Source organism: Miniopterus schreibersii (genome assembly GCF_964146895.1).
Source record: "Miniopterus schreibersii genome assembly, chromosome: 12".
NCBI lineage: Eukaryota > Metazoa > Chordata > Mammalia > Chiroptera > Miniopteridae > Miniopterus > Miniopterus schreibersii.
The window spans coordinates 33092462-33120011 of NC_138112.1; the positions used below are offsets into that span (position 1 = coordinate 33092462).

Genomic DNA, 27550 nt, shown 5'->3' on the forward strand with positions numbered 1-27550 from the left:
TGATTTTCCACTTGTGTTTTCAGGCCTTGTACCTCATTGCCACCAATGGGACCCCAGAGCTTCAGAACCCAGAGAAGCTGTCATCTATCTTCCGAGACTTTCTGAACCGCTGCCTTGAGATGGATGTGGAGAAGAGAGGTTCAGCTAAAGAGCTGTTACAGGTAACTGGTCTATGCAGGCAAGCACCTGGTTTTTGGAATCACTAAATCAAGCCTTTTTTGCTTCATTTTTGTCTGTGAGGTACTAGTTATTATAGAACCAGGCTTCTCTCCTACCACTTTCCTCACTCAACCTATATTCCTAGCTCCTTAACCTTCTTCATCTTGGGCCTTTATTCCTATTACTCCCTTAGGCTCTTCTTCAGCCTCTTAAAATTCTACATACTCCTAGGCTCAGCTTAAAAATCTACTTTCTGACCTCCTATTGAACTTCGCCCGTATCTTTCTTTAGTGCTTGTTTTGTTCTGCCTCATTCAGTTTAGCAGAGGTTGAGTCTTGGGGAGAAGCTCTCTGATATGCAAATATTACAAAAGTTATATTTTACTGGGAGATAAGCTCAAAAGATGCATTTTCAGTAAAGGATACCAGAGGACATAAGTTTAGGGGATAGAGTGCAGCTTTTCACGTCTTCCCAGTTTCTTCATGGAAACCCACCCAGATGGTGGCAGTGAGATTCTGCCAGGCTTGGGGAAGCCTAAAGTTGGGGGTTTACCAGGTGTTTTATACCACCCCCCCGCTTAATCCTGAAAATACAGCGTAGTTACTTTATATGGTTGCAAAAACTACCTTTAGCAGGCCACATTATTTGTATTTAACATTTATGCTTCAGGTACAGTTTCTTATTACTAGTGTATTTTACTACATTGCCTATGGTGATTTAATAATAAGCATCACTTGTAACTTCATGACAGTGAGTAATCTGCAGGATTGCACTGTTCGTTATTTTTGTATCATGAGGACCAAGAGCAACTAAGCAGGGCCAAGCAGAATAGGACCTATCGTACTGCCTTGCATTAAAGTTACTTATAAACATCTGTTTCCCCTACTAGATTATAACCTCCATTTTATTAATCTCTGGGTCTCCTCTTATACCTAGGACCTAATTCAGAATAGGTACTTAGAAAAAATTTGTTAAATTGAATGGAATTGCTTAAATTGAAATGTTCCCTCTGGAACATATTTAGCATTTCTTTGTAATTGGGGTTACTGGTTACAGAGCATTGGTCTGTCTATTAGATATGAGATCTGGGTTCTGCCAAGTGTAACCCAGTAGTCTCTAGAATCCTTTGGGACTAAAATCCCCTTAGAACAGGTAGTAAAAATAGGATCCCTTTGCCTTTCATATGAGGTTTGTTCTGGAAACCCTGGGCATTGGGAAATGTGCAAATACTATGATAAGCCTGTGATTGGCTAAGATATTGTTAATTAGGTACCAGATTGTAGTTATTGGAAGATTAGCGCCCTCAAGAGTTTTCTTCTGATATAATAATATAACTAATAATAAATGCAGTATACGGACTCTTTATCTTACTCTAGGCACTAAACACTTTATATATTTTTCATCTGTACTTTATAACAACCCTGAGAGTTATAGCTTCTGTTATTCCCATTTTTACAAGTGAAAAAACTGAATGTTCAAGCACTTAGTAACTTTTCTATGATTACATAGCCGATAAGCAGTGAATCCAGGATTTCAGCCTGTGTTCATTAGGCTCTCAAGTTTGTGTGTTCTTGGCCACCAGTCTTTTGGCTCAAAGAGTAGTAAAACTGGAAGGGCCTTAGGGTTTGTCCAGTCAACTTTGTTCATTATATAGAGAAGGAAACTGAAGCCTCCCGCTTGGGTATTTGATCATGCTGCTTTCTCAGCTCAGAGGGTTGTAGGACATGCCATCTGAGGACATGGCTCTTTAACTTGTTACTGTACAGTGTAAATATTTAAAACCACAACTTTCAGAATCTTAAGTAATGAAAGCTTCACATCTATTTCTGCTGTGCAAACACATATGTGAACAGAAGTACATGAGATGTTATGTTGGAATTCGTATCTGTATGATTTAGCCACATCTTTTATTCCTTCCATGACAATCATAACTTGTTGTACTTCAGTACCTCTTTATGTCCTATCTCTGTCCAAAAGGAAGTTGAAGCAACTTCTAGCAAAGAATGTATATATGTTTCTATATGTGTGTGTCTATACACATATACAGAGTGATTAAAAAGGGACTTATAAGAATGGCAAAAAAAAAATAAAATCAAATATGCAAATAATTTGAGTTAAATAGTTTTGTTTAAACATCAGATTTGGTTCTCAGCTGTCTGGTAGTCAGGACAGAAAAGGAAATGTGATAGTTCCTGTATTTCTTATCAAGAATTAAAGAAACATCTCCCATCCTCAAGGCACAAAGCTTTTTTCACACCTAAATGTAGGGAAAGTCATTTTTAGTTAAGAGACTTTGACTTACATAAAGAATTGTTTTTTTTTAACAGTTTTACTGAAAATGTAGATACAGTTTTCATATGGTGTTTTCACCAAAATGATCTTCTTCAAAGTTGGGGATATGGCCCAGAGTACAGCCCAGTGAAAGTGATTTGGGAAAGGACCAAGCTATTGATCAAGTCCTTACTGGATTAATTAGCCTTACTGGATTCAAGGATAGCACAACAAATGATGAGATCAGTGCTCCTGAAATGCAGTATTGCCATTACCATTGAGTCAGTATTAGTCAGTACCTTCCCCCAGAGGTAATTGTAATTCTGATTATCACCATAGTTTCGTCTTACCTAATATAAACTCTCTTGTATCTGGCTTCTTCCACTCAACATAATGTTTGTGGGATTCATCTTCATGTCAGTGTATCGATTATTATGTTTTATTTCTGTGTAATTTTCTCTGTAGTAGTTTATGACCATAACATTATTCATTCTTCTGTTCTCTTGGACACTTGGGTTCTTTTTAGTTATGACTGTTAGAAGTAAAGCTGCTATGAACATTCTTACGTGTGTCTTTTGGTGGATACACAAACTCCTTTCTCTTGGAAATACCCCTAGGAGTGGAATTAATGGGATATAGGATAGATTGTGTTTAGTTGAAGGTAGATACTGCTAAACAGGTTTTCAAAACCATTTCCAAAATGGTTTGTTATATTTTAAAGATGCCCTTGAATTTGGGGATAATCTGAAGCTCTCCAGGTAGCATCTTGTGCAAACATGGATGCCCTTAACATCTTATAATGGTTGCTGAGGGAGAATGGTAAATAGTCATGTGTCTTTTGTTCTTTTTTTCTTTTCTAGCATCAGTTCCTGAAGATTGCCAAGCCCCTCTCCAGCCTCACTCCACTGATCGCTGCAGCAAAGGAGGCAACCAAGAACAATCACTAAAACCACGCTCACCCCAGCCTCATTGTGCCAAGCCTTCCGTGAAATTAATGCTAATTCCAGAAATTCCAACCCCTGATACTCTCTCTTCCTTGCCTTGCTCTTCCCATTTCCTGGTCTAGTGCTCTCAAGACTTTGATCCTTAAAAACCATGTGTCCAGCAATGAAGAGAACTGCAACTGATTAATCAGATGATGGCCATCTAAATAAGGAATTTCCTCCCAATTTGTGGATGTGAGGGTAGTTTATGATCTGGGCTTAAATGAATAAACCTTTGAACTCCTATTTCTACATAGCAAAATCTTCACACACCACCTCCTGCAACCCCCTAGCCAATCAGTTTTTGGCTGTATAAATTTTTGGCTTTATAACATTATCAATTTGTAATTGGTTGAGGTTTCTTTAGTGCTTGATTTTCTGTGACTGAACTGCCCAAACACCTATTGTACTTGAAAATTGGAACAGCTTGAGGAATGCCGTGGTGGTGGATAATCTATCAGGGACATGAAATGGCTCAGCTTTCTGGACTATGACTATGGCACAGCTGATCCTGGTGCGGGAGAGAGAGCTACCACGTTTTCCTTTGTGTGTGCTTCTAGCAGCTGTTTGGGAGTTTCTTGACCCAGTAGTGTTCCCCATGCTATTTCTTGTGAAGTGGTCTTGGCTATCTATGTAGCAGCTTTTGACTCCCTATATCCTCTAGGCTGCTGCCCCCATTCTGTCCTTGTTTAGAACGTTGAGAAGTTTCCTAGGACATATGCTGGGTGAGAGCGGTGTGAGAAGTCAGAAAAAAAATTTAGCTGCTTTTAGAACAAGGCTGGACATCAGCACCTGTCCAGCTATAGCTATGCGATATTTTAAGAACTCAGTCTCTTTTTCCTTTTGGGATAAGGAGCTGAAAGATTAAGTGAGATCTTCTGATGGCCTGAATCTTTGGGTCAAAGGGAAGGATCTCCAAATCTGAGACTACATGTTAGTTTTGGATGGATTTGGTGGCTTGAGATGATCCTCTACCAGCTATGAGGGGACCCTGTTTTTACAATGCATGGCCAAGCTCTCTGCAAATGGAAATGCTTGCACTGGGTGTTTGGGATGTTTGCTACCTCCTGTTATCTCTGTGGTTTTGGTCCTTCCACTATGGTAGGGCTCCTGGCCAGCATTGTGGCTTGTCATGTCAGCCCCATTGGCTACCTTGTTATGCTCTGAGGCACCACTGCCTCTGCAGCACAAGTTTTATTTCCTTCAATAAAAGGAGATGAAAATACTCTACTTGGAGTATATGCCTTTCTTTTTTCCTTTCCTTTTTCCCTTTATTTCCTGATTTTTTATTTTGACATCTCAAATTTAAGAAAACATTTACAAAATAAATATATATTTTTTTCTTCTCAAACCATTTGAGATTAAGTGCAGTTAAAATGCCCCTTTACCCCTGTATACTTCAATGTGTATTCTTTTCTTAACACTTTTATTTTAAATACAACTAAGAGAAATGGGCCAAAATGGTTGTATAAAGGATTGGCTCAAGTAATTATGGAGCCTGAGAAGTCCCATGATCTGTGTCTACAAGTTGGAGACCCAGAAATACCAGTGGTGTGGTTTGAAAGTCAGACAGTCGGAGAGCCAATGGTGGAGATTTCAGTCGAAGTCTGATGTCTGAGAACCAGGAGCACCAAGGGCAGAAGATCAGTGTCCCAGCTCAACAGCCAAGCAAACTTAACATTCCTCCACCTTTTTCTATTCAGACCCGTAACTAATTGGATGATGCTCACCCACATCGGGAAGGGCCATCTGCTTTACTCAGCCCACCAATTCAAATGCTAATCTCTTCTGGAAACACCCTGCAAACACACCTAGAAATATTGTTTAACCAGATACTGGGCATCCCATGGCCTAATCAAGTTGGCACATAAAATTAACTCCCCAGCCCCACCTTCAGGTGGAGGCAACTAAGTGAGCTGACAGCTCTTCTAATGCTATGTGGTTATGGCTTTTAGATCAAGGGGTCAGTGTATTAAGATTGGTGACCCCGGTGTTGTTTTGTTGGGGGCAGACGGGGGGGAGGCACAGGAGATCCTCCATGCAGTTACTGAAAGGACAAAGTACAATTGGATTGCTTATGAGTAAGAGAGAAGGAATGTTAGATGATGGTATGGGAGTGATGAGAACCCAAAGACTGCACATCTTCACTTTGAGATTGCAGTGGTAAACTGGGGAGTCTGATGAGGCCTGAGGAATTGTTAGTTGATTGCCCCTCTGCAATCTTAGAGTTGTCTGATTATTTGGATGTTTAAACAAAAGCACTGGCTGTCCTGTGAACTTTCCAATACTAAATTTAAGCATTATAGGGATGACTTGACTGCTGGGATATCTAGGTATCTATTCAGATAATGGAACATTTTTCATGCTTAGGCAGCCTAACAGCATATTTCCATAACTTTTTTTTAATGTTTGCAGAGTAATGGAGGCAAGAGAGCCCTGAAACTCTACTCGTAGACAGTTGCTGCTTGTCTAATTTTATATTGGTACCAAACATATCTATCCCCTGTTAATTTTCTATTGCTACGTAACAAATTACCACAAACATTGTGGCTTAAAATAACACAAATTATCACACAGTTTCTATAGTCAGAGCTCTGGGCACAGCATGGCTGGATGTTTGGCTCAAGGTCTTACTAGGTTTTAATCAATGTGCCATCTTAGAATTCTGCCCAGCACACCCTACAAGGTTCTATCTGCTCTCAGCCATCGGTTAACAACCCAGGCAGCTGGATATAAGGGTTTAGAGCTCAGACCTCAGGTCAGAGCTAGAGAAATAGCCAGAGGAACCAAAGATTAAGCAAAGCTAGAACAGGCCCACTGTTTGAAGCAGGTTAGGAAAAACACAACAGCAACAAAAATAGTAAAAAAAATGAGGCAATCTCTGAATTACAAGGCCACAAAAAATAATGTCTAAACTGAATGATTAACAAGAACTAAGTCTATACTTGTTATTTTTATAAGGACCGAAACAGAACAAAGCACAGAGCACACCCTAAAAGGCACACTTCAAATGTGCCCGTTCCAAGCTAAGGTTGGGGTGCGCTTTAAAGTCAGCCTCCCGGAACCTGAGGGCGCCTCTGAGGCCACGCCCATCCATGGCCACGCCCCATCCCTGACCACGCCCCTTGTCCTGGCCACGCCCCCTCTGCCGGTCCTTCAGCCCGGCCTCCATCTTGAGAGACCCCTCTGGCGTCGCCAGTGCGAAATCCTCATTTGGGTTTGGGCTGTGAAGTGGCGGTAAGTAAAGTGCCCAGCCCCGGGCTTCCCACTGAAGCATCTCCCGAGACGGGAGCTGCGTTCACTATCGAGTTGGCCGCCAGACCCGAGGCGCTGGGACGCAGTGAGCTCGCCGGGTCGGTTGGACCTGGAGCTGCCCTGAGGCGCCGCGCTCCTGGGAGGAAGCCGACCCGCAGCCCTTCCGCCTGCGCGGCCCGTGGGGGCAGCAGCGCCAAGCCCCGCAGACCCGGGGCTGGCCCCGGGGCGGCCTGTCCGCAAGTCCCCGGGCGGGAAGGGCTGGGCTCCTTTGTCTCTCCCGCCTCGACAGTCACAGCCCGACGCCGCGTGTTGTTCAACGTCTGAAAGTAGTTGTTCAGCGTGTTCTGTCCGGTTTTCTGGGGTGTGTGGCGGGAGGCCAAGTCTTTTCCTAGTTCTCCATCCTCACAGGCCCAGCCTGGTTTTTGACTCAAGCGCGTGGGTGAACAGTGGCGCCCTTTCCTGAGATGGGAGGTGCCTGGGGAGGACTTGGTCTTGGAGGGAAAGTGAGGGATTCGGTGTTGGACCCGCTGCATTCGCGGTACCGGTGAGCGACGCAAGTGGGCCTTTCAGGAGGCTGTCGGGTGTGTGGGTTTGGAAATCAGAGCAGAGGCCTGGAAGGGAAACGGTGCTCATTGATTTTTCCCCCCTAAACATTGAATTTTCAGTGTGGACTTGGCTGCCCTGGCTGGTAGACTGAAATATAAAGGACCTGTAGATATGTGGGAAATGGCTGTGGTAATGATTCTGGTTAAAATGCTGCCTTTAATTCGGTATTTCAGCCGTTTACCATCCTCTCAGTCAAAGGATAATTTGATATTTGCAACATAGACACCAAGTTCGTGTAGTTTCATTCTAGTTTCATCATCAACTAGTTCAATGTTTTTTCTTATTTCCACTGTGATTATCTTCCTTTGACCCATGGGTTTTAAAAAAATATGGTTTTAAGTATGGAGGTTCCTAAAATAAAAGTAGAACTGCCATATAATTCAGCAATCCCTCTTCAGGGTATTTAAAAGAAGAAATCTAAAACACTAATTCTAAAAAGTGTATGCATCCCTATGTTCTTTGCAGAATTATTTACGATACCCAAGATATGGAAGCAACCCAAGTGCAATCAGTAGTCAATTGGATAAAGATGTGGTACATACAGGGTGTCCCAAAAACATGTATACACACTTTAATAGCTGATAGCGCAATTGGTGTTTCTTTCTTTTCAGCCAGACTAAACTTTGAACAAAGGAAATTCATCCTAAAATGCTACTGGAAGTTTGAAAACGCAGTTGAAGTGCAAACACTGCATAACACTTAATTTTCACTCCTTTTCAGGTTTTACTAATTTGAAATAATGGGTGAAGCCAGACTAAGCTTTGAACAAAGAAAATTTACCCACCAGACTTTTTAATGGGGATACATGAAAGATGAAGTTTATGGTACAAAACCGGCCACAGTTGACGAATTGAGGGCACACAAATACTGAATCGAAATGATTCTTGATGTTTGCGATTCCATGGCTTCATGTTCTTAGCAGTGCTTGGACCAGGATGGTCATCAGTTTGAAAGCAGGCTTTGACAAAAAAATTATTCATTTCTGTAGATTCTTTTAAATTTTGAAAATGAACTGTGTGTTAATAAACACTTTATAATCATTCAAAGTATGTGTACAATTTTTGGGGTCACCTTAAAAATACAATGCAATATTACTTGGCTATAAAAAAGAATGAGATGTTACCATTTGCGCTAAATATATGGAGCTAGAGGGTATCATGCTAAGTGAAGTAAGTCAGACAGAAAGACAAATAGCATATATTTTCATTTATATGTGGAATCTAAACAAGAAAATGAACAAACAAAACAGACTCATAGATACAGAGAACAAATTGATGGTTGCCTGATGGGAGAGGGTTGGGGGGCTGGATGAAAAAGGTGAAGGGATTAAGAAGTACAAGTTGGCAGTTACAAAATGGTCCCAGGGCTGTAAAGTGCAGCACAGGGAATATAGTCAATAGTATTGTAATAACTATGTATGGGCCAGGAGGGTACTAGAATTATCGGTGGGATCACATCATAAGTTACAGAAATGTTTAAGCATTATGCTGTACACTTGAAACTAATATAATATTGAATGTAAACTGTAAAAGAAAAAAAATTTTAAATAATGGTTTTTAATTTCCAAGTGTGGAATTTTCTAGTTATCATTTTCTTATGGATTTCTTGTATAATTGCAATGTAGTAGAAAATATCCTCTTAAGATTTCAATTTTTAGAAGTTTATGAAAACCAGTTGTGTGGCTTAATACATCATCATTTTTGATAAATGTTCCATTTCCACTTGAAAAGAATGTATATTCTGCAGTCATTGAGTACAGTGTTTTATAATTGTTAATTAGATTAGTTTGTTAATCAAGTTGTTAGAATCTCCTATATTCTTACAGACTTTTTTGTCTACTCATTATATCCTTTATTGAGAGATCTCCCACCATAATTGTGGATTTGTCTTTTTCTCTATAGACAGGCTATGTGATTAGGTGCCTATAAATTGAAAATTCTTTTTAAAAAAATCATAAGAAATGGCTCTCCGTCTCTACTAATACTTTTTCCCTCAAGGTTTTTTAGTCTGCTGGTAGTATATTGAGGTACGGCCCCAATTCTCATCCTTCCTTTAGTTATACCTTTTGTGTTTATACCCTTTGCCATGTAACTTTTTAGTGCTCTCCTACCGTGAGTTGACTAGCTCTGCTTTTGCCTTTGACTTCACAACATCCCTTGAAGCAGAGGCTGTAAATGGGCTTGCATATGGGAACTTGCTTTCTTGAACACTTTCTATCTCCATGAGAATATGCTTAGGCCAGTCTGGTTGTGACACATGGAGCAACACTAGGTCACCCTAGTCATCCTAGCTGAGGCCAATCTACATCAGCAGAACAGATAACTGTTTCGCTCAGATGTGTGAACAGTAGATGCTTATTTTTATATGTTACTGAGGTTTTGTCTTTGATTGATACATGGCATTATCCTGGTAATGCAACACTGATAAATATCACATATAAGGTATATGAAATATTAAATTATATTTCATTACAACACAAAGTAATGCCTCCTAAATTTAAACATGATTCCCACACCTCTAGGAGCATTTCCCTGCTCCAGGGCTTTAAACTCTTGCTGTCATACATTTTACTTTTACAATTGTAAAATGTCTATTCAGGTCCTCTGTTCATTTCTTAAGCACATTGTTTTTTGATTCTGACTTGTATGAGTTTATTTCAGCCATTGCTATTTTGAATATTCCATCATTCTTGATAGAGACCTACCCTCACCAATTCCATATGGGAGAGGAGAGAAAGGGAAGGGACAGGAAACTGTGTGTGTGTGAGTCACTTAGTCAAGGATTGTATTTTTCATATACTTGACCCATGCCTCTAAGTTCTCAAGTTATCCCAAGAGTATGTAACGGTTTAAAAACATTCATATATATTATCTAATGTGATGCTTTTGCCATCTGTTAGTTGGCTACTACAGAGAATATGGTCCATTTTAGAGGTGAGAAAACTAAATGGTACAATGACTGCAATAAAGGTGTAAGTTATTGGGAAAAGTGGGATGAAGCTCTAATCTTCTGCAATGAATCCAGTGCATTATCTTAGATTATAAAATTTTTAAAAATTTCATTTATTTTTTATGGAATTTTCTATAGAATAGTGGGGTAGGAAACATTTAAAGGAGAAACTAGATCCTCATGTTTTGTCATTCCAGCAAAAGGGTATACCATGCTTAAGAAGGTCAACAAGATTGAAGTAAAGAGCCAGAAGAGAAGAAAGAAAAAGCATAAGCCATGGATTATACGCATCTTCAGCCACGAGTGCTATATCACCTACCTTACTGGCTGCTACAGCTGCCGGTGGAAAACCAAGCTGGAGAAAAAATCTAGACGTGGATTCTGCTGCCGCTCTTTGGTACAGAGAGATGGGAAGGAGCTGGACCACACTTCCTGAGATGTGGGAAACATGGGCTGTCCCCTGCCGCCATGAGGGCTCATTAGTCTCCAGAACTGGGCATGCTTGGGCTCTAAGGTCTGCTGCAATCCTGGAACCAGTTTACCTTACTGAAACATACGCTTGCTTCTTTCACTTTCATTCTTAACCTCTCATTTTCCTTACTTCCTTTTTTATATCACTCATTTATTCACTCACTTTTGCTTCTACTCACTCAGTGAAGCTTGAAGAAAAAGAGAAGTTTAAGTACATTTAGATGTTTTTGTCAAAGGATTACAGGAATGCCTGAATATTTAATTTTCTTTTCATTGTGAGTTTCCCTAAGGAGCTCTGCTTATGAGAAAAACCAGCAAGTGGGAGACAAGGTGCTCTTTTATTTATTTTATTATTTTTTAATGTTTTTTATTTTTATTTGTTTTTGAGAGAGAGATGTGGGAAGGGAGAGGAGGAGAGAGAGGGGAAAACAGTGATGGGGGAGAGAAACATTGATTGGCTGCCTCCTGCATGCACTCCGACGGGGGATCGAGCCTGCAACCTGGGCATGTGCCCTGATCGGGAATCGAACCAGCGACCTTTTGGTGCATGGGGTAACGCTCAACCAAATGAGCCACACTGGCCAGGGCAAGGTGCTCTTTTATTGTTGGTCAGGCTAATGCCTGACTTTCCCTAAAGAAGAACCCTGGTAAAGCTGAGTGGTGGCCATGTAGCCTGGCCTCATTGAGGGCCTCTTTCTTGCTCTAAGCTATATGTTGGGGCCCTCTGGTAGGCTAAATGATGTAAAAGATGAAATGATGGGCATACCGAAATGAGAAGAGGATGACCATATAATGTACTTTCACTTACTTGCAAACTTGGTCCAGCTAGGGTCTGAAATTCTGACCAGTTGGATAACTAACTTTATGCCTGAGATGGGGAGCACGAAGAAAGTGGTAGAAATGGGAGGCTTCCCTGGATTAGGCAGGAGTGTTCTGTCCCCTGTATTTTTTCTGCCCAAATATCTGGCTTCTATGCTAGTGATTGAGGATAACAGAAGTTCCTCAGGCATGGTTCCCATTCTCAAGGAATTCATAGTGTACTGAAGGAAAAGACAAGTGCACAAACTATCTCAATATAGTGAGAGAAGTGCTATCATTGTGAGTGTGTGTGTGTGTGTGTGCGCCCGTGCCCGTGCTCACATGCATGCACCCATGTGTCAAAGGAGGGGTTGAAAATAACTTTATTTAGAAATGGAAAGTTGATTAAGAATTATATAGGTAAAGAATAGAGGATGGAAAAAGAAATAGCATTGGTGGAGGAGTAAAAGGGCATTGGTGTGAGGTTTATTTTAGGTGGAGCAGGGGATTTAAATGGAGAAGTGATGGGAAATGAAGTCAGAATGAGAGATGGGACAGACATGTGGTTTTTAGAATTCAACATCTGCCTGTAAGGAATAAACAGCCCCAAAAGATTCTAAGCTAGAGATGCTACCTGAGCTATGTTTTGGAATGATTTGATCATGTGGAGGATGCATTGGAAGGAACAAAACTAATGCAGGGAGATATATATGCATTCAAAGGAGCTATGCTTATGAGAAAAAAAAACAGCCAGTGGGAAAAAAGGTGCTCTATTATGGGTCAGGCTAATGCCTGATTTTCCCTGAAGAAGACTGGTAAGGCTGACCGGTAGCATGGGGCCCAGCCTCACCCCAGTGGCAGTATTCAAAGTAAGAGATAGTTACCTAGATTAGAGTAGTGATGGAAAAGATAGAGAAGAGTGAATTGATTCAGCAGATACTTATTTTGTGGGCATGAGGTTGTAAGTCACATGAAAGCTTTAAAGAAGAACATAGAGGGAAAGATAAAGGGAGGCTTCATGGGAATGATGACATTTAAGACAGTGTGGTATAGTTGGAAAATCCCTGGACCAGGGCCCGGGGAGTATGTTTGGGTCCTAATTCCAACTCTGCCCTTGGGCTGCTTATGTGAATTGAAGTAGGTAATTCTCATGGCCCCATTTCTGCTCAGGGGGAGGAGTATAGCATAGAATGTAAGAGCTAAGATCTAGGGTCTGGGAAAGACTGCCTGGATTCAATTTATGGCTTCACCACTGACTATCACCAAATTAGAGTTTTACCACTGTGGAAACTTGGGCAGGTTAATTAACATTGTGGTGCTTTATATTCCTCAATAGAATAAAGGAGATGATACCAATAGTACCCACCAATAGGGCTGCTTGTGAGGATAGAAGAGATAATATGTGCAGACACTTAGAATTGGGGTTGGCACACAACTTGCACTCAATAAATATTAGCTATTTTTATTAATGTCTTGGAGTCCTTGCCTTTGTAAGTGACCTTCCATGGCTATAAATGATTGTGCAGGCGATTCTGAATAGGAGGTATACGGTGGTCATAAGCCCAGAGATAGAGAAGCACAGTGGTGTGTTTAGGGAAAAACAAATTTTCAGTATTGAATTTAATGACATGTAAGTTTATAAATGGTAAGTGGTGGAGTTGGAAAGGAATATTTATGAAACTTTTCTATGCCATCCTAAAATATTTGAATTTTATCCTGTGAATAGTCGGGAGACTGAAAGTTTTGAACAATAATGGCAACAATAAGACTCAAAATACGAAAATGGATGCAATCAACTAAAACAGTATTATTGAGCACTTACTATGTGTCACAGTGATTAGTACAGGTAAGGCCTCTGGTCCCCCTACACCTAACATTCTAGTGAGATGACTTAGGTAATTAACAATAAAGAAAGATGATTTCAGATGGTGGTAAGAGTTTTGAAAGTAATAAAAAGAAAAATGTGTTAGAAACAGATGGGAGAGTGGTTAGAGAAGACCTCTTTGAACAAGGGTTATGTGAGCTGTTTCCTAAATGAAAAGGTAGAGCCAGCCATATGTGCATCTGGGGCAGAAGTATTCCAGGCAGAAGAACCAGGAAGTGCAAAGCTCTTGTGGTGGGAACAAATTTGGCTATGTTCCAGAAACAGAGAGAGGGCCAGTGTGGCTGGAATTCAGCAATGGATTCAGTGTGTAGACTGGGATAAGGTCAAGGGTGGGGCAGGGTTGATCATGTAGGACCTTGTGGGCTGTGGCAGGCAGGTTGGATGATCCTGTAGTGTAATACGAAGCTCTGGCAGCGTTGTGAGCAGGGGAGGGACATCTGATACGTGTTTTTAAAAATCCACCCAAGTTTTGTGTAGAGAATAAGACCTGAGTCAAAGCCTGTGCTCTCCATCTTCCTGTGTTCAGAAGTGGCAGTTTAGTGCCGTGATACCTGTTATGTTTCGTCTTTGTGGAATACCATTGCTGTGTTTTCCATTTTATTTATTTATTCTTCACAATCACCTTATGATTTAGGCAGGGTAAGGATGATTGCATCCATTTAAAAAAAATTTATCTTTTTTGTTGAAAATATTACCAATGTTTCCTTTCCCCCCCCCCCCGATAACCTCCACCCTGCACCCCCCGTCCCTCCAGGTCTTCACCACACTATTGTGGATTATGCATATATGCATATAAATTGTTAGGTGGTTCTCCACCTCTCCCCTCTCCCCAGCCTTCCTTCTGAGAGTTGTCAGTCTCTTCCATGCTTCTGTGTCTCTAGATCTGTTTTGTTCATCAGTTTATTTTTTCATTATATTCCACATATGAGTAAGATCATGTGATACTTGTCTTTCTCTGACTGGCTTATTTCACTTAGCAAAATACTCTCCAGGTCCCACCATGCTGTCTCAAAGGGTAAGGGAACCTTTTTTTCACAGCTGCATATTATTCCATGGTGTAAGTGAGAAGATGCTTGATATGATTTCAGTCGTCTTGAACTTGTAGAGACTTGTTTTGTGTCCTAGTATGTGGCCTATCTTTGAGAATGTCTCTTGTGCCCTTGAGGAGAATGTATACTCTGGAGCTTTGGGGTGAAATGTTCTGTAGATGTCAATTAAATCCATCTGATCTAGTGTGTCGTTTAGAGTCCCCGTTTTCTTGTTGATTTTTTTTGTCTGGAGGATCTATCCAGTAAAGTCAGTGGGGTGTTAAAGTCCCCTAGTATGACTATATTATTGCTGTCGATCTCTCCTTTAAAGTCCTCCAGAAGTTTTGTTTTTTTTCCCTAGCTTGTATGAGTCTTGTTCTGAGGTGGGACCCTTGTATATAGCATATATTTGGTTCATGTTTTCTTATCCACTCAGCTACCCTATGTTTTGATTGGAGCACTTAATCCATTTATATTTAAGGTTATTATTGATAGGTACTTATCTATTGCTATTTTATTTCTTTTTTAAAATATTTTTAAAAAATATGTCTATTGATTTCAGAGAGCAGAAGGGAGACGGAGAGAGAGATAGAAACATCAGTGATGAGAGAGTCATTGATTGGCTGCCTCCTGCATGCCCCCTACTGAGGATCGAGCCCACAACCTCGGCATGTGCCCTCACTGGGAATCGAACCATGATCTCCTGGCTTATAGGTCGATGCTTAACCGCTGAGTGATGCTGGCCAGGCGCCATTTTATTTCTTTATGCCTATGTTTCTCTTTCCTCTATTTTAACTTCTTATTACAGCAGTCCCTTTAACATTTCTTGCAATGCTGGTTGGTTGGTGATAAACTCATTCAGCTTTTTCTTGTCTGGGAAGCTCTTTATTCCACCATCTATTTTGAATGGTAACCTTGCTGTATAGAGTAGTCTTGGTTTCAGATCCTTGCTTTTCATTACCTCAAATGCTTCATGCCATTCCCTTCTGGCCTGTGGAGTGTCTGATGAGAAATAAGCTGACAGCCTTGTGGGAGCTCCTTTGTTGGTAACAGCTTGCTTTTCTCTTGCCGTCTTTAAGATTCTCTTTGTCTTGAATTTTTGGCATTTTAATTATGATGTGCCTGGGTGTGGGCCACTTTGGTTCTTTTTGCTTGGGACTCTCTGTGCCTCCTGAACTTGTGTGACTTTCCTTCACCAGGTTAAGGAAGTTTTCTGCCATTATTTCTTCAAACAGTTTCTCTAACCCTTGCTTACTTTTGACCTCTTCTGGTGTTCCTATGATGTGAATATTGTTGTTTCATGTTGTCCCACAGCTCCCTGAGACTGTCCTCCTGTTTTTTAATTGTTTTTTTCTTTTTGGTTCTCCGATTGAGTTATTTTTTTCTACTATGTCTTCTAATTCACTGATCTGATTCTCAGCTTACCCTAATCTGCTGTTCATTCCTTCCAAAGTTTTTTTTATTTCTACTATGTCATCTTTAATTTCCTTCATAGTTTCCATTTCTTTTCTCATGCTGTTGAGCATCCTTATGATTAGTATTCTGAACTCTATATCTGATAGATTGCTTATTTCCATTTCATTTGGCTCTTCTTCTGGAGAATTCTTTTGTTCTTGTACTTGGGGCTTGATTTTTTGTCTCCCCATTTTGGCTGCCTGTTTGGATTTGTTTCTATGTATTAGGTATATCTGCTAGGACTCCCAGTCTTTTAGATGGCCTCTGGTGTAGGCCAGTGTCAGATGCTGTTTATTACTGGCCTTGAGCACCATGTTTGAAGCTTTCTGCACTTCACAGCTTGCAGTTCCCTCTGCTTGGACTGGGTGTGTTTGGAAAGCACCAAGATGCTATTCCGTCCATTTTTAACAGTAAGAGCATTGTCCCTAAGAGATGGATTTCTTCTGTGATAGAGGTGTTAGGATTATAGCTCAACAACCAAAACCTAATGTTCTCCAGAAGGGTTTGGCAACCCCTGGCATGGCTGGTTTGTGACTTGATTTTCAGTATAGGAGGTTGCTTTCAAGGCTTAGTTTGAACACCTCCTCTGCAATGACATCCTCTATCATGCTTTGTGCTCACAGATCCAATCTAGGCAGTATCCTGTCACTTCTTGTCTGTGTCACCTTGAGTCAGTTAGTTTACCTGTCTGAGCTTTAGTTCTTTCTGATGCAAAATGAGGATAACAATACTTATAAAATTTATATTGAAAAATAAATGAATGTAGCCCGTGAAGTGTCTAGCATTGTACTGCCACAAAATACTCAAAAACAGGTTTATTCACTAACCCTCTCACATTCCCCCCCAAATATTGGTCGATAAATGACTAAATGAACTGATGAACAATGAATTAATGAGTTATTCAGTGAATGAGTTATCAAACAAACATTTGGTGGATGGAGAGGTGGATGAATTCATCAGATAACTTCTGAGAGCCAGCTGCATTTAAGGAACTATGCTACATATTAGCAATACAGAGATGTGTAACAGAAGTTCCATTTCCTCAGAGTAGAAACTGTCACAACAGATACAAACATAAACACATAATTGCAGTTCAGTGTAATAAATGTTATAATAGGCTTGTACGAGATTCCATAGGGTTTAAAAGAATACAGTGTTCACTGCAGCCTGTGAGAGTAATGCATGGCCCTGTAACTATACAGAGCTTTGGAAAGCGTATACAGATATTGCTGAGATAATATGGATAAATGGAGTTAAATTCTACTTCCATTTTTCTCTTCCCAGACAGAGTTGTTATATTTCCTATTTCTGGTTATTGCATTTTTCGTGTCTGTGCTTTTGCTGTTCGTGTGGATAGCAGCCTCAAATGAATACAATCGCTTTGACTGGTGAGTTTCACTTTTTTATTTTCATTTGTGAAAGGGCTTTTTGGTCTAATAGCCACCTGGATCCTACCTCAGGTTGAAAAGAGGGAAGGTGGGTAAAATTGTGCTTTCCACACCTGTTGGATGAGAGGCCTGGCCCTGAGGCAGGGTAAGGATGCTGAGCACCCTCGCCTGTTGTATTTCCCGTCCACCTGTGCTCATTCACATTTAGACCAAATCTGGTTCAGTGGAAAGTTTCTCTGTTATTTCAGTGTTTGCATTTCTTTTATTCTGATGACTCCCTGACTGATACCATGTTCCTCAGTTGCCTTGTCTGGGTTACTGATGCCTATATCAATTGGTATTCGTCGTCTCTGTCCATGAACCCTGATGTCTCTGTCTCACTTCCATCCTCTGCCTCTTTCTCTGTCCTTAGGAGACTTTCTAGGACTCTGTATCAGAAATAGGTGTTCCTTATCAGCACCCTTTCATGGTCAAATTCCTACTCCTGGACTGTGCCCAGCTCTTCCAGTTTCTCTGGCTGTTGCAAATCTTACCCATTTTTGGTATTTAGGGGGAAAAGGCGTATATTTGAGTATGAGGCTTTTTAATGGAATACAGTTTATTTTTCCCTTTACAGAAGCAAAATATGGTTTATTTTAAATGTAAAAAATGGAGAAAATCAGAAAGTATAAAATTAGCTTAGTAGCATTCCATAGTGACAGTCACTTTTTGGTTTCATTCCCTGCCTTTTTTTTCTATGCTTATTTTATATTATTATGCTCATACCATATATATAATTTTGTTTTTCCTTTTCACCTAGCATAAGTATAAACATTTTGGTTAATTATTAAAACTCTTAATGAATAGCTCTTAAAATTGTTTCAAAATATTTCATGACATGAAGATGCTATAATACCCTTACTTAACCACCCTTTATTGTTAGGCATTATGAGTGTTTCCAATTTCCTTGTTTTCATAAAATAAGGGTGCAGAGAAATCATTCTGTTCTGACTAGTGTTCTTAGAATAGTTTCCTCCAAAGTTGTGGTATTGAGTTAAGAAGACGAAAAACTTGTAAGATTCATTATGCCTGTTGCCAAAGTACTTTCTCAAAAGGTTGTAGCAATTTCTGTTCACAACAGAGGTATATGAGGGTATCCATTTTAAGCTGCCATTGACAAAATGAACTATTCTAATTTTGAAATTTTAAAATTAATTTTTAAGACAGAATTTGTTAAAATTTTAATTTCATCATTAAGTTTCAAAACTAGGTTATTTAACTAATTTATTTCCTTTTTAGTTCCTTTGCCAATTTATTTTTAGTAAATCTTTAGTAAGCATTCTTATCAGTTAATATGTAATCTTTATTTGTGGATGAGTTCTAAATTATTTGACAGCACTTGAAATAAAAATTTATTTATTTATATTTATAAAATTTCCCCCCAGTTAAAAAAAACTTCATTAGGATATAATTGAAATATGATATTATATTAGTTTCAGGTATACAACATAATGACTTGGTATTTGCATATATTTTGTAAAATGATCACCACAATAAATGTAGTTAACATCTATCATCACACATAGTTACAATTTTTTCTTGTGATGAGAAATTATAAGATCTTCTCTCTTAGCAACTTTCAAATATATAATATATTAATAACTATAACCACCATGCTATACTTACATCCCCATGACTTATAAAATAAATGTTATAAAATAAATAACTGGAAACGTACCTTTTTTTTTCGATTTTCCCTACCCATTTTGTCTATTACCCAGCCTTTGTCTGTCTCTTGTAACCAGAGTTTGGTTTTCTTAGGATCTACATCGAAGTGAGATCATACAGTATTTGTGTGTCTCTATCTGACCTATTTCACTTAGTATAATGCCCTCAGGTTCCATCCACATAGTTGCAACTGGCAGAATTTTCTTTTTTGTGGATGAATAATATTACATTGTGTGTATGCGTGTGTGTGCATGCGCGTGTGCACGTGTGTTTGTGTACACATAGTGACAGTCACTTGTCGGCATCATTCCTAGCTAAAGGAATTTGTTCCCACCAAACCAGCATTATAAGAAATGCTAAAGGGCTTGCTTTAAGGTGAAGCGGGAGGAGGAGCCTCGGAGGGGGAGGGGAAGGGAAGGAGGGAGGCGGAGGAGGAGGAGAAGGAACCAGAGGAACATAGTTAAAAGAATAAAATGGCAAAGAGTATGTGCCTGTCAATAATTACTTTAAATGTAAATGTCTTAAATGCTGCAATAAAAAGACATGGGGTAGCTGAATGGATAAGAAAAGAAGACCCATATATATATGCAGTTTACAAGAGACTCACCTCAGAGTGAAAGATACACACAGACTAAAAGTAAAGGGATGGAAAAAGATATTTCATGAAAATGGAAGGTGGGAAAAAAAGCTGGGGTAGCAATACTTATATCCGACAAAACAGACTTTATACCAAGGCTATAGTAAGAGACAAAGAAGGACACTACATAATGATAAAGGGAGCAATCCAACAAGAGGATTTAACCATTGTAAATATTTATACACCCAACATTGGAGCACCTAAATTTGTAAAGCAAATCTTGATGGACATAAAGGGAGAGATTGACAGTAATACAGTCATATTAGGGGATTTTAACACACCATGGACATCAGTAGGTAGATCTTACAGACAGAAAGTCAACAAGGAAACAGTGGCCTTAAATGACAAACCAGATCAGATGGATTTAATAGATATCTTCAGAGCTTTTCACTCCAGAGCAGCAGAATATACATTCTTTTCAAGTGCACATGGAATGTTTTCTAGGATAGACCACAGGTTAGGACACAAAACAAGTCTCATTAAATTTATGAAGATTGAAATCATATCAAACATCTTCTCTGACCACAATGGTATGAAACTAGAAATCAAACACAAGAAAAATGAAAAACACGAAGACATGGAGGCTATAACATGGTACTAAATTATGAATGGGTTAGCAGTGAGATCCAGGAAGAAATAAAGGGATATTTTGAAGCAAATGAAATGAGAACACAACAACTCAATGTCTATGACGCACAATGAAAGCAGTCCTAAGGGGGAATTCATAGCATTACAGACCTATTTCAAGAAACAAGAAAAAGCTCAAATAAACAATCTAACTTTACACTTAAAGGAACTTGAAAAAGAATAAAGTCCAAAGTGCATAGAAGGAAGGAAATAATAAAGATCAGAGCAGAAATAAATGAAATAGAGTCTAAAAAATGATACAAAAGATCAATGAAACCAAGAGCTGGTTCTTTGAAAAGGTCAACAAGTTTGACAAACCTTTAATCAGACTCATCAAGGAAAAAAGAGAAAAGACCCACATAAATAAACAGAAACGAAAGAGAAGAAATAACAACTGACACCAAAGAAATACAAAGGATTGTAAGAAAGTATTATGAACAACTATATGCCAACAAGTTGGACAATCTAGAATGGGTGGGGAACCGTTTTTATGCCAAGGGCCATTTGGCTATTTATAACATTTGAGGGCCATACAAAATGATCAACTTAAAAATTAGCCTGCTATATTTGGTTAAACATTTAATTAACTCACCCCTAATGTGATGGCTGGAACTGTTTTTCTTTGGTGAGGTTTGTGGTGTTAGCTGGTATTGATGATGCTGCTACTCGAAGTTGCTTTTCCAGGTTTGCGTTGGTCAGTATAGAGCGCAGTTGACTCCTTGTGATGGTAGGTTTTGGAAAGAACCTCTCGCAGCAGTAAGTTGTTCCGAACACAGATGCATATTTCAGTACATGTCTCCTCAAAGTGGGAAATTCATTATTGCTTATGTAACATTTGTGGAACTCAGCGGAAGGTTGCTGTACCTAGCTTTCATCTCATCATCGCTTTGCAGCCGAATGGTTTTGTGTTGTAGGCTATCAGGCACATAGGTTCCACATTGAATGGGTAGCAAAGATGTTCCTTTTGTTTACATGTCCTTGAATCTTTCATTAAATGCCTCAATTAGTTTCACACATTCACCAATATATTAAATGTCATAGAAGGCTTTTGTCCTTCCAGAGTGGGGAAATGCACTGTGTTATTCCTTTCCAGTTATACTTTCCACAGCTTTAATTTAGCTTCAAATGATTTCACGTTTGAAAGCAGAGAGCTAAGAAACTGGTGGGGCCTGCAGCTTGATGTTTAGCTCTGAGAGGTACTTGGTAATGTCATTGAGTTCCCTGACAGGTTTTCCTTTCATCTCCATGAACCTGCTTGACTTCATCCTGCAATTCGTAAAACCTTGTGAGCCTGTTCCTGTGACTCTGTCACCACATTTCACAGTGGTAAACAAGATTACCGTACTCAGAGTCAAAGTCGTTCAGTAACTCCTTAAACTGGTGGCTGTTAAATCCTCTGCTTTTGAAAAAACTTATGCATGACACTACTGTTGACATCATATTGTTGAGCTGCAACGACTGTGCACAGAGGCTTTCTTGGTGTATGATGCAGTGGCATAACTAAATCACTTGGATCAAGACTGCGACAATTCAGTTCTTTCTTGACAAATGCAGTTAACCCTTTTTGCCAGCCAACCGTGGCTGGACCTCCATCTATAGTAACACCACTTACTTTTCAAATGTTAGCTGGAGTTTTTTCATTGATAAAATAAGTTCTCACCTCTTGTAGTGCCATGAATGGCTTCCAGTCACAGCAGTGCCTCTCGTGTGTTGAACTCTACAGTTATTCCATGAACAAAAATGGTCAGTTGGGTAGTATTTGTTATGTCCATTGTCTCAGCACAAGCCAGAGAAAAAATTTGAAAATCCTTCAGTTTTTTTCAATATCTTGTGCTAAATCAGTAATTCGATCTGAGACCGTTCTCCGAGACTAACATTCTGAAACAATTTTACTTTGGTGCTAGCAACTCCCAGCAGCCACCATGCACTCTTCCACAAACTTCCCCTCTACATGAGGCCTCAGCTTCTTTGTGATTAGCTCACTTACTACCTAACTTCTCTGAATAATGTCTCTGTCACAACGAGGCCTCGTGAAAGAGGCTTGTAATTCCAAACTCCGCTGAAGAGCATTGATTTTTATCCAGATGCAGTTGGCCTCCCAATTCATTGAGTTTAGCATGTTTTGAGCTGTAATGATGCTCTAATTCGCTTTTTTCATTATTGCTAACGCATCACCACAAACTAAGCATACAGGTTTACCTTTGACTTCAACAAAAAAATAATCATTTGTCCATTTCTCTTGGGAAGATCGACACTCTGCATCAACTTTTCTTTGTAGTCACCATTTGTAGGATGTCACACCACTTAAGTTTTGCTAACCAGTGTGTGTTTCTCCAGTGATGCGATTATTTTGCTTTGATTGCTGTTCTAATCCTGCATCTTGGATTTGGAACATATCCAATGTTCATATCATTGACTCTTGAGGTCTTTTTTGTGTACCATAATTTTCTTAATCTTCATCTCAGATTCAGTTTTTGCGAGGATTGTTGATCGTGGATATGTGGGTAAAGGTTGGATTGGAGTTATCATCTGTGTTGACAAAGATGTTGACAACATTGTCGTCCATCATTGGAAGCAAGGTCATCAATGTCTGAAGAAATCATCTCATTGCATCTTGTCTCATCATCACTGGATCACTGTAGTTTTGCCACAGTGTGTTAACACTTTTGCAACGTGTACACTCCCAGCCTGCCTGGCACTAACTGTCCTCTGAGTCACCGCAATACAGGCAGCCGACGAGAAGCATATGTGTCTGTCCTTTCATGTACTCGTATGTGTCCCATCTATCCCATAATGGACATTCCTTGCTTGACCCTCAAAATTTACGTTATTATTATGATTCACTTAATATAAATTTATGTCACTATGAGGAAAGCTCCTATATTTATTGAATTTTGAGTCCTGCCTGTGGTTGCCTTGGCAGAGCCAGACCAAATGATTTCGTGGGCTGTATATGGTCCACGGGCTGGACGTTTCCCACCCCTGATCTGGAAGAAGTGGATACATTCTTAGAAACATACAGTCTTCCAAAACTCAATCAGGAAGAATCAGAGAATGTGAATGGACAGATTACAAGTAAGGAATTTGAAGCAGTAATAAAAAAAACTTCCAACAAACAAAAGTCCTGGACTGGATGTCTTCACAGGTGAATTTCAGCAAACTCTCAAAGAACTAACACATATTCCAAAAAATTCAAGAGGGAAAACTCCCAACTTCAATATATGAGGCCAGCATTGTTCTAATTCCAAAACCTGACAAAGACACCACAAGAAAAAATTATAGGCCAGTATCCCTGATGAACATAGATACTACAATTCTCAACAAAATACTAGCAAACTTAAAAAGATCATGCATCATGATCAAGTGGGATTTATTCCAGGGATGCAAGGCTGATACAATATCTGCAAATCAATACATGTGGTACATCACATATACAAAATGAAGGATAAAAAACCACATGAGCATATCAATAGATGCAGAAAAAGCATTCAACAAAATTCAGTACCCATTTATGATAAAAACTCGGAAAAGTGGGAGTAGAGGGAACATATCTCAGTGTAATAAAGGCCATATATGACAAGTCCACAGCCAGTATCATACTCAACGGGCAAAATCTACAAGCATTCTCCTTAAGATTAGGAACAAGATAGGGATATCCATTTTGTTCAACATAGTACTGGAAGTCCTGGCCACAGCAGTCAGACAAGAAAAAGAAATAAAAGGCATCTAAATTAGAAAGGAAGAAGTAAAACTGTCATTATTTGTAGATGACATGATACTGTATATAGAGAACCCTAACGATTCCATCAAAAAATGGCTAGAACTGATAAATGAATTCAGAAAAGTAGCAGAATACAAAATAAATATCCAGAAATCAGTTGCGCTTTTTTTTAAATTTTTTTTTATATATCTTTATTGATTTCAGAGAGAGGGCAGCAGAGGGAGAGAGAGATAGAAACACCAATGATGAGAGAGTCATTGGGGATGGAGCCCCCAACCTGGGCATGTGCCCTGACTGGGAATCGAACCCCGATCGCCTGGATCCTAGGTCGATGCTCAACCCCTGAGCCACGCCTGGCCGGGCCAGTTGCATTTTTATATACCAATAACAAACTATCAAAAAGGGAAACTAAGAAAACAGTCTCATTTACAATTGCTTCAAAAAAATACCTCAGAATAAATTTAACCAAGGAAATAAAGGATCTCTACTCAGAAAATTATATGACATTGAAGAAAGAAATTAAAGAAGATACAAATAAGTGGAAGCATATACCGTGTTCATAGTAGGAAGAATTAACATCATTAAAATATCCATAATATCCAGAGCAATCTATAGATTCAACACAATTCCAATCAAGATATCAATGGCATATTTCACAGAACTAGAGCAAATATTTCAAAAATTTATATGGAACCACAAAAGACCCTGAACAGCCACAACAATCCTGAGAAAGAACAATGAAGCTGGACAAATCAGGCTACCTGATATCAAACTATACTACATCAATAGAACTATACTAAATCAATGAAACAGAATAGAGAGCCCAAAAAGAAGCCCATGCCTTTATAGTGAATTAATATTTGACAAAGGAGGCAAGGACATACAGTGGGGTAAAGACAGTCTGTTCAATAAATAATATTAAAAAATTACACCACTTATACAGACCGACATTAAGGTATCCCATTGCCCATGGTACAAAGTTAAAAGTTAAAATGCTTAATTAAATATCCCCAAAGCTCTTCATAGATGTTCCCAAAATGCTTCTCATCTTATCTCTTTGTTTTCTTATGCCTCATCTAGTCCAGTCTTGTCCCCCATCCTTGACACAGACTCTACTACTTTCTGCTATATTTTAAGGATTGAAATACGTTTTTGCAGGGCTCTTTATGTAGTTACAGGAACCTGGTACTTCTGGTCCCGTGTTTTCCTGAGTTTATTTGGAATCCTGGTTGCCTACACTTCGTTGCTGTTGGTGAGTAATGTTCCCCATTTCTCCTACTCCCTTCCTGAGCAGCCTCATGAGGTGCTCCTGTCTATGGTATGGTGCCCAGTGGTGCCGGGAGCCCTCGGAACCTAAGATCACTCTTGTCTAAGTAGAGTTGGGGTTTATATCAACTGCTTGAATTTTAGGCACAAGGGATCAATGGAGAAAGATGGACTTGTGCTATTAGAGGATACATCTTATCACTTTGACCCTTTGAAAGGGTGTAGAACATCCTTTTTCTACCCCTGTTTCATAAGCCTATTTTATGGTTCACTCAATATTGTTATTTTAGGCACCCACACAGCTTCACATTAGCAGTACCTTTACATATTGAACTAACCCATTTTATTTCCCATCTCCTGAGAATCAGTCTTTTTGAGCCTTACAAATTAGCTAATTTTTTAAACCTGTCATAATGTGCAAATGCTAGTCAGCTAGTTCAGGTGCAAATTAAATTTTAACAAAAGTCTTTTGGCAGTAGCCACCCTGTCTCTGTTACATAGTACTGTTCTATAGGGGGAGAAACTCAGTCCAGGCAAGAGGAAGGTCTGTGGAAATGGAAAGCTTATGGGAAGACAACATTTAGGTACTTAGAGTTTTTTAGTGCCCATGTATACACAGGACATATACATTTACATCGCTATTTTTTGCCCCTACTGATTTCCTGTCTGATACAGAAAAACCCAACCCTCAAATCAGGTGCCATTTGCAATACAATAATTTTTTTTCAATAAAATGTATTAATCATTATGAGTGATAAGTACTGAGTATACAGAAAGAAAAAACACATAAGCAGTTTCTGTTTTTATGCAGGGCATTTCAAAGAGATATGTATGAGATTAAAAGTTACAATAGTCCCTTAATTCAATGAGTTTAGAATATAGTAGGACACTTCAATCATAGAAAAAAATAATTAACACAAGAAAAACATTATAATTTTCATTAAAGAGACTTAAATAAAGATGTGTGGATTCTGAGCAGGAAGAGGTGACATCTGCCAAGAGGAGTAAGTAAGGCTTCTTGGAAGAGTCGGCCCTGGAGTGGAATCTTGAAGGGATGTTGGATTTGGATGTGAGCATATGGGGTGGAGGAGAACATTCTAGGCTGAAGGAACATCATAACAAAGTTGACAAGATAGAAAAATATGGGGTGTGACAATATAGTGGGGAAAGGCCAGTTCTGTTAGCATGAAAGGCATGATGAAGAATAATAGGGAACATGGCTGAAACGATAGGCTTCTGACAGATTTTGCAAGGCCTGGAAAGTAGTCTAAGACACTTGACATAAGTTAGATATCTATTGTAGGAAAATCATCCTGGTAGTTGTGGTGTGTAGGGTGACTATAGGCGGAGAGACCGGTTAGACACGTTTCTTTATGAGGGGGAAAATGCAGCTGAATTATGTGGTCTGGACCAGACTCTGGCCACTGAATTGTACTGCTTTCATACACAATAAACGTGAAATGCTGCAGTTAGCTTCTAAGGTGGAATGTGTTCTACAGTTGAATAATGAGTAGATTTTAATAAACCGTACTCTACCCTATCTTTATTGGATACATACAGTGGATACAGTGAACAAAGAGGGAGCCTCAGGTTCTATTTCTAGCTCTATATTTGGGTTACTTTGTAACTTTGGTCAAGTTATATAACTTTCCTGAGACTCAGTTTCTTCTGTTAGAGATGAGATTGATAATATTTAATACAATGGTATTTCATAGGGCTAGGTAAAGAAGAAATGAAATCATATACATAAAATTATTTTTATAAAAAGGTAAGGGCCATATATATTCCAACTCTTAGTAACATCCTTAGCATCTGAGGACTCCAGTTTTCAGTTTTCTTTCTCTACACTGGCATGGTGACTGGCTAGATTTACATTGAAATCTAAGATTTATTGACTAAACACTAGTGTTAACAACAGTGGTGAACAGTTGTAATAACGACACTGGTTCCTCAAGAAAGAGCTTTTAAATGACCCTGGGAAGTGCTGTCCTCTGACATCTGTTCTCTTACAAGTGGGTCTAAGTAATACCAGGAATAAGGTTCATGCAGGGAAAAGAAACTGGTAGGAATTCAGGAAGGATATCAGCGTGGGGCTTTGCTGTGAAATTTCAGAGAAAATAATAATTGTTCCTGGGGGTGCTGGTAAGAGTTACGAATAGGAGGTGACCTGTGAACTGGATTTGGAAGGTCAATGGCATGGGGAAGGGGAGCTTTTCAGGCAGAGAAACAGCATGGCAAGCTCCCAGAGGATGAAGAGCCCAGGTAAAACAAGACGTGAATGTAGTGAAAAGTATTTGAATACAGAACAGTGCTGTGGGCCACAACTTGGTGACTTCAAAATAAC

The 27550-nt window shown here is 39.3% G+C and overlaps 2 protein-coding genes across 5 annotated transcripts in view; both read left to right on the top strand.

Annotated features, from left to right (window-relative positions):
- Positions 1-4643, top strand: part of PAK1 (p21 (RAC1) activated kinase 1) — a 118808-nt gene extending 114165 nt beyond the window's left edge. For all 4 annotated transcript variants that reach the window (XM_081154771.1, XM_081154772.1, XM_081154770.1 and 1 more), the window contains exons 14-15: positions 24-161; positions 3291-4643. In XM_081154771.1, coding sequence (XP_081010897.1) covers positions 24-161; positions 3291-3377 — 225 coding nt within the window. In that variant the 3' untranslated portion in view covers positions 3378-4643. The remainder of the gene's footprint in view (positions 1-23; positions 162-3290) is intronic.
- A 5791-nt stretch (positions 4644-10434) lies between these two features.
- The window catches only part of LOC308565002 (glycerophosphodiester phosphodiesterase domain-containing protein 4-like), a gene marked incomplete at both ends in the record, with an annotated part of 55443 nt that continues 38327 nt past the window's right edge, over positions 10435-27550 (top strand). Inside the window, 3 exons of the mRNA XM_081153759.1 lie at positions 10435-10620; positions 17145-17248; positions 25099-25192. Of these exons, the coding sequence (XP_081009885.1) occupies positions 10435-10620; positions 17145-17248; positions 25099-25192 (384 nt within the window). The remainder of the gene's footprint in view (positions 10621-17144; positions 17249-25098; positions 25193-27550) is intronic.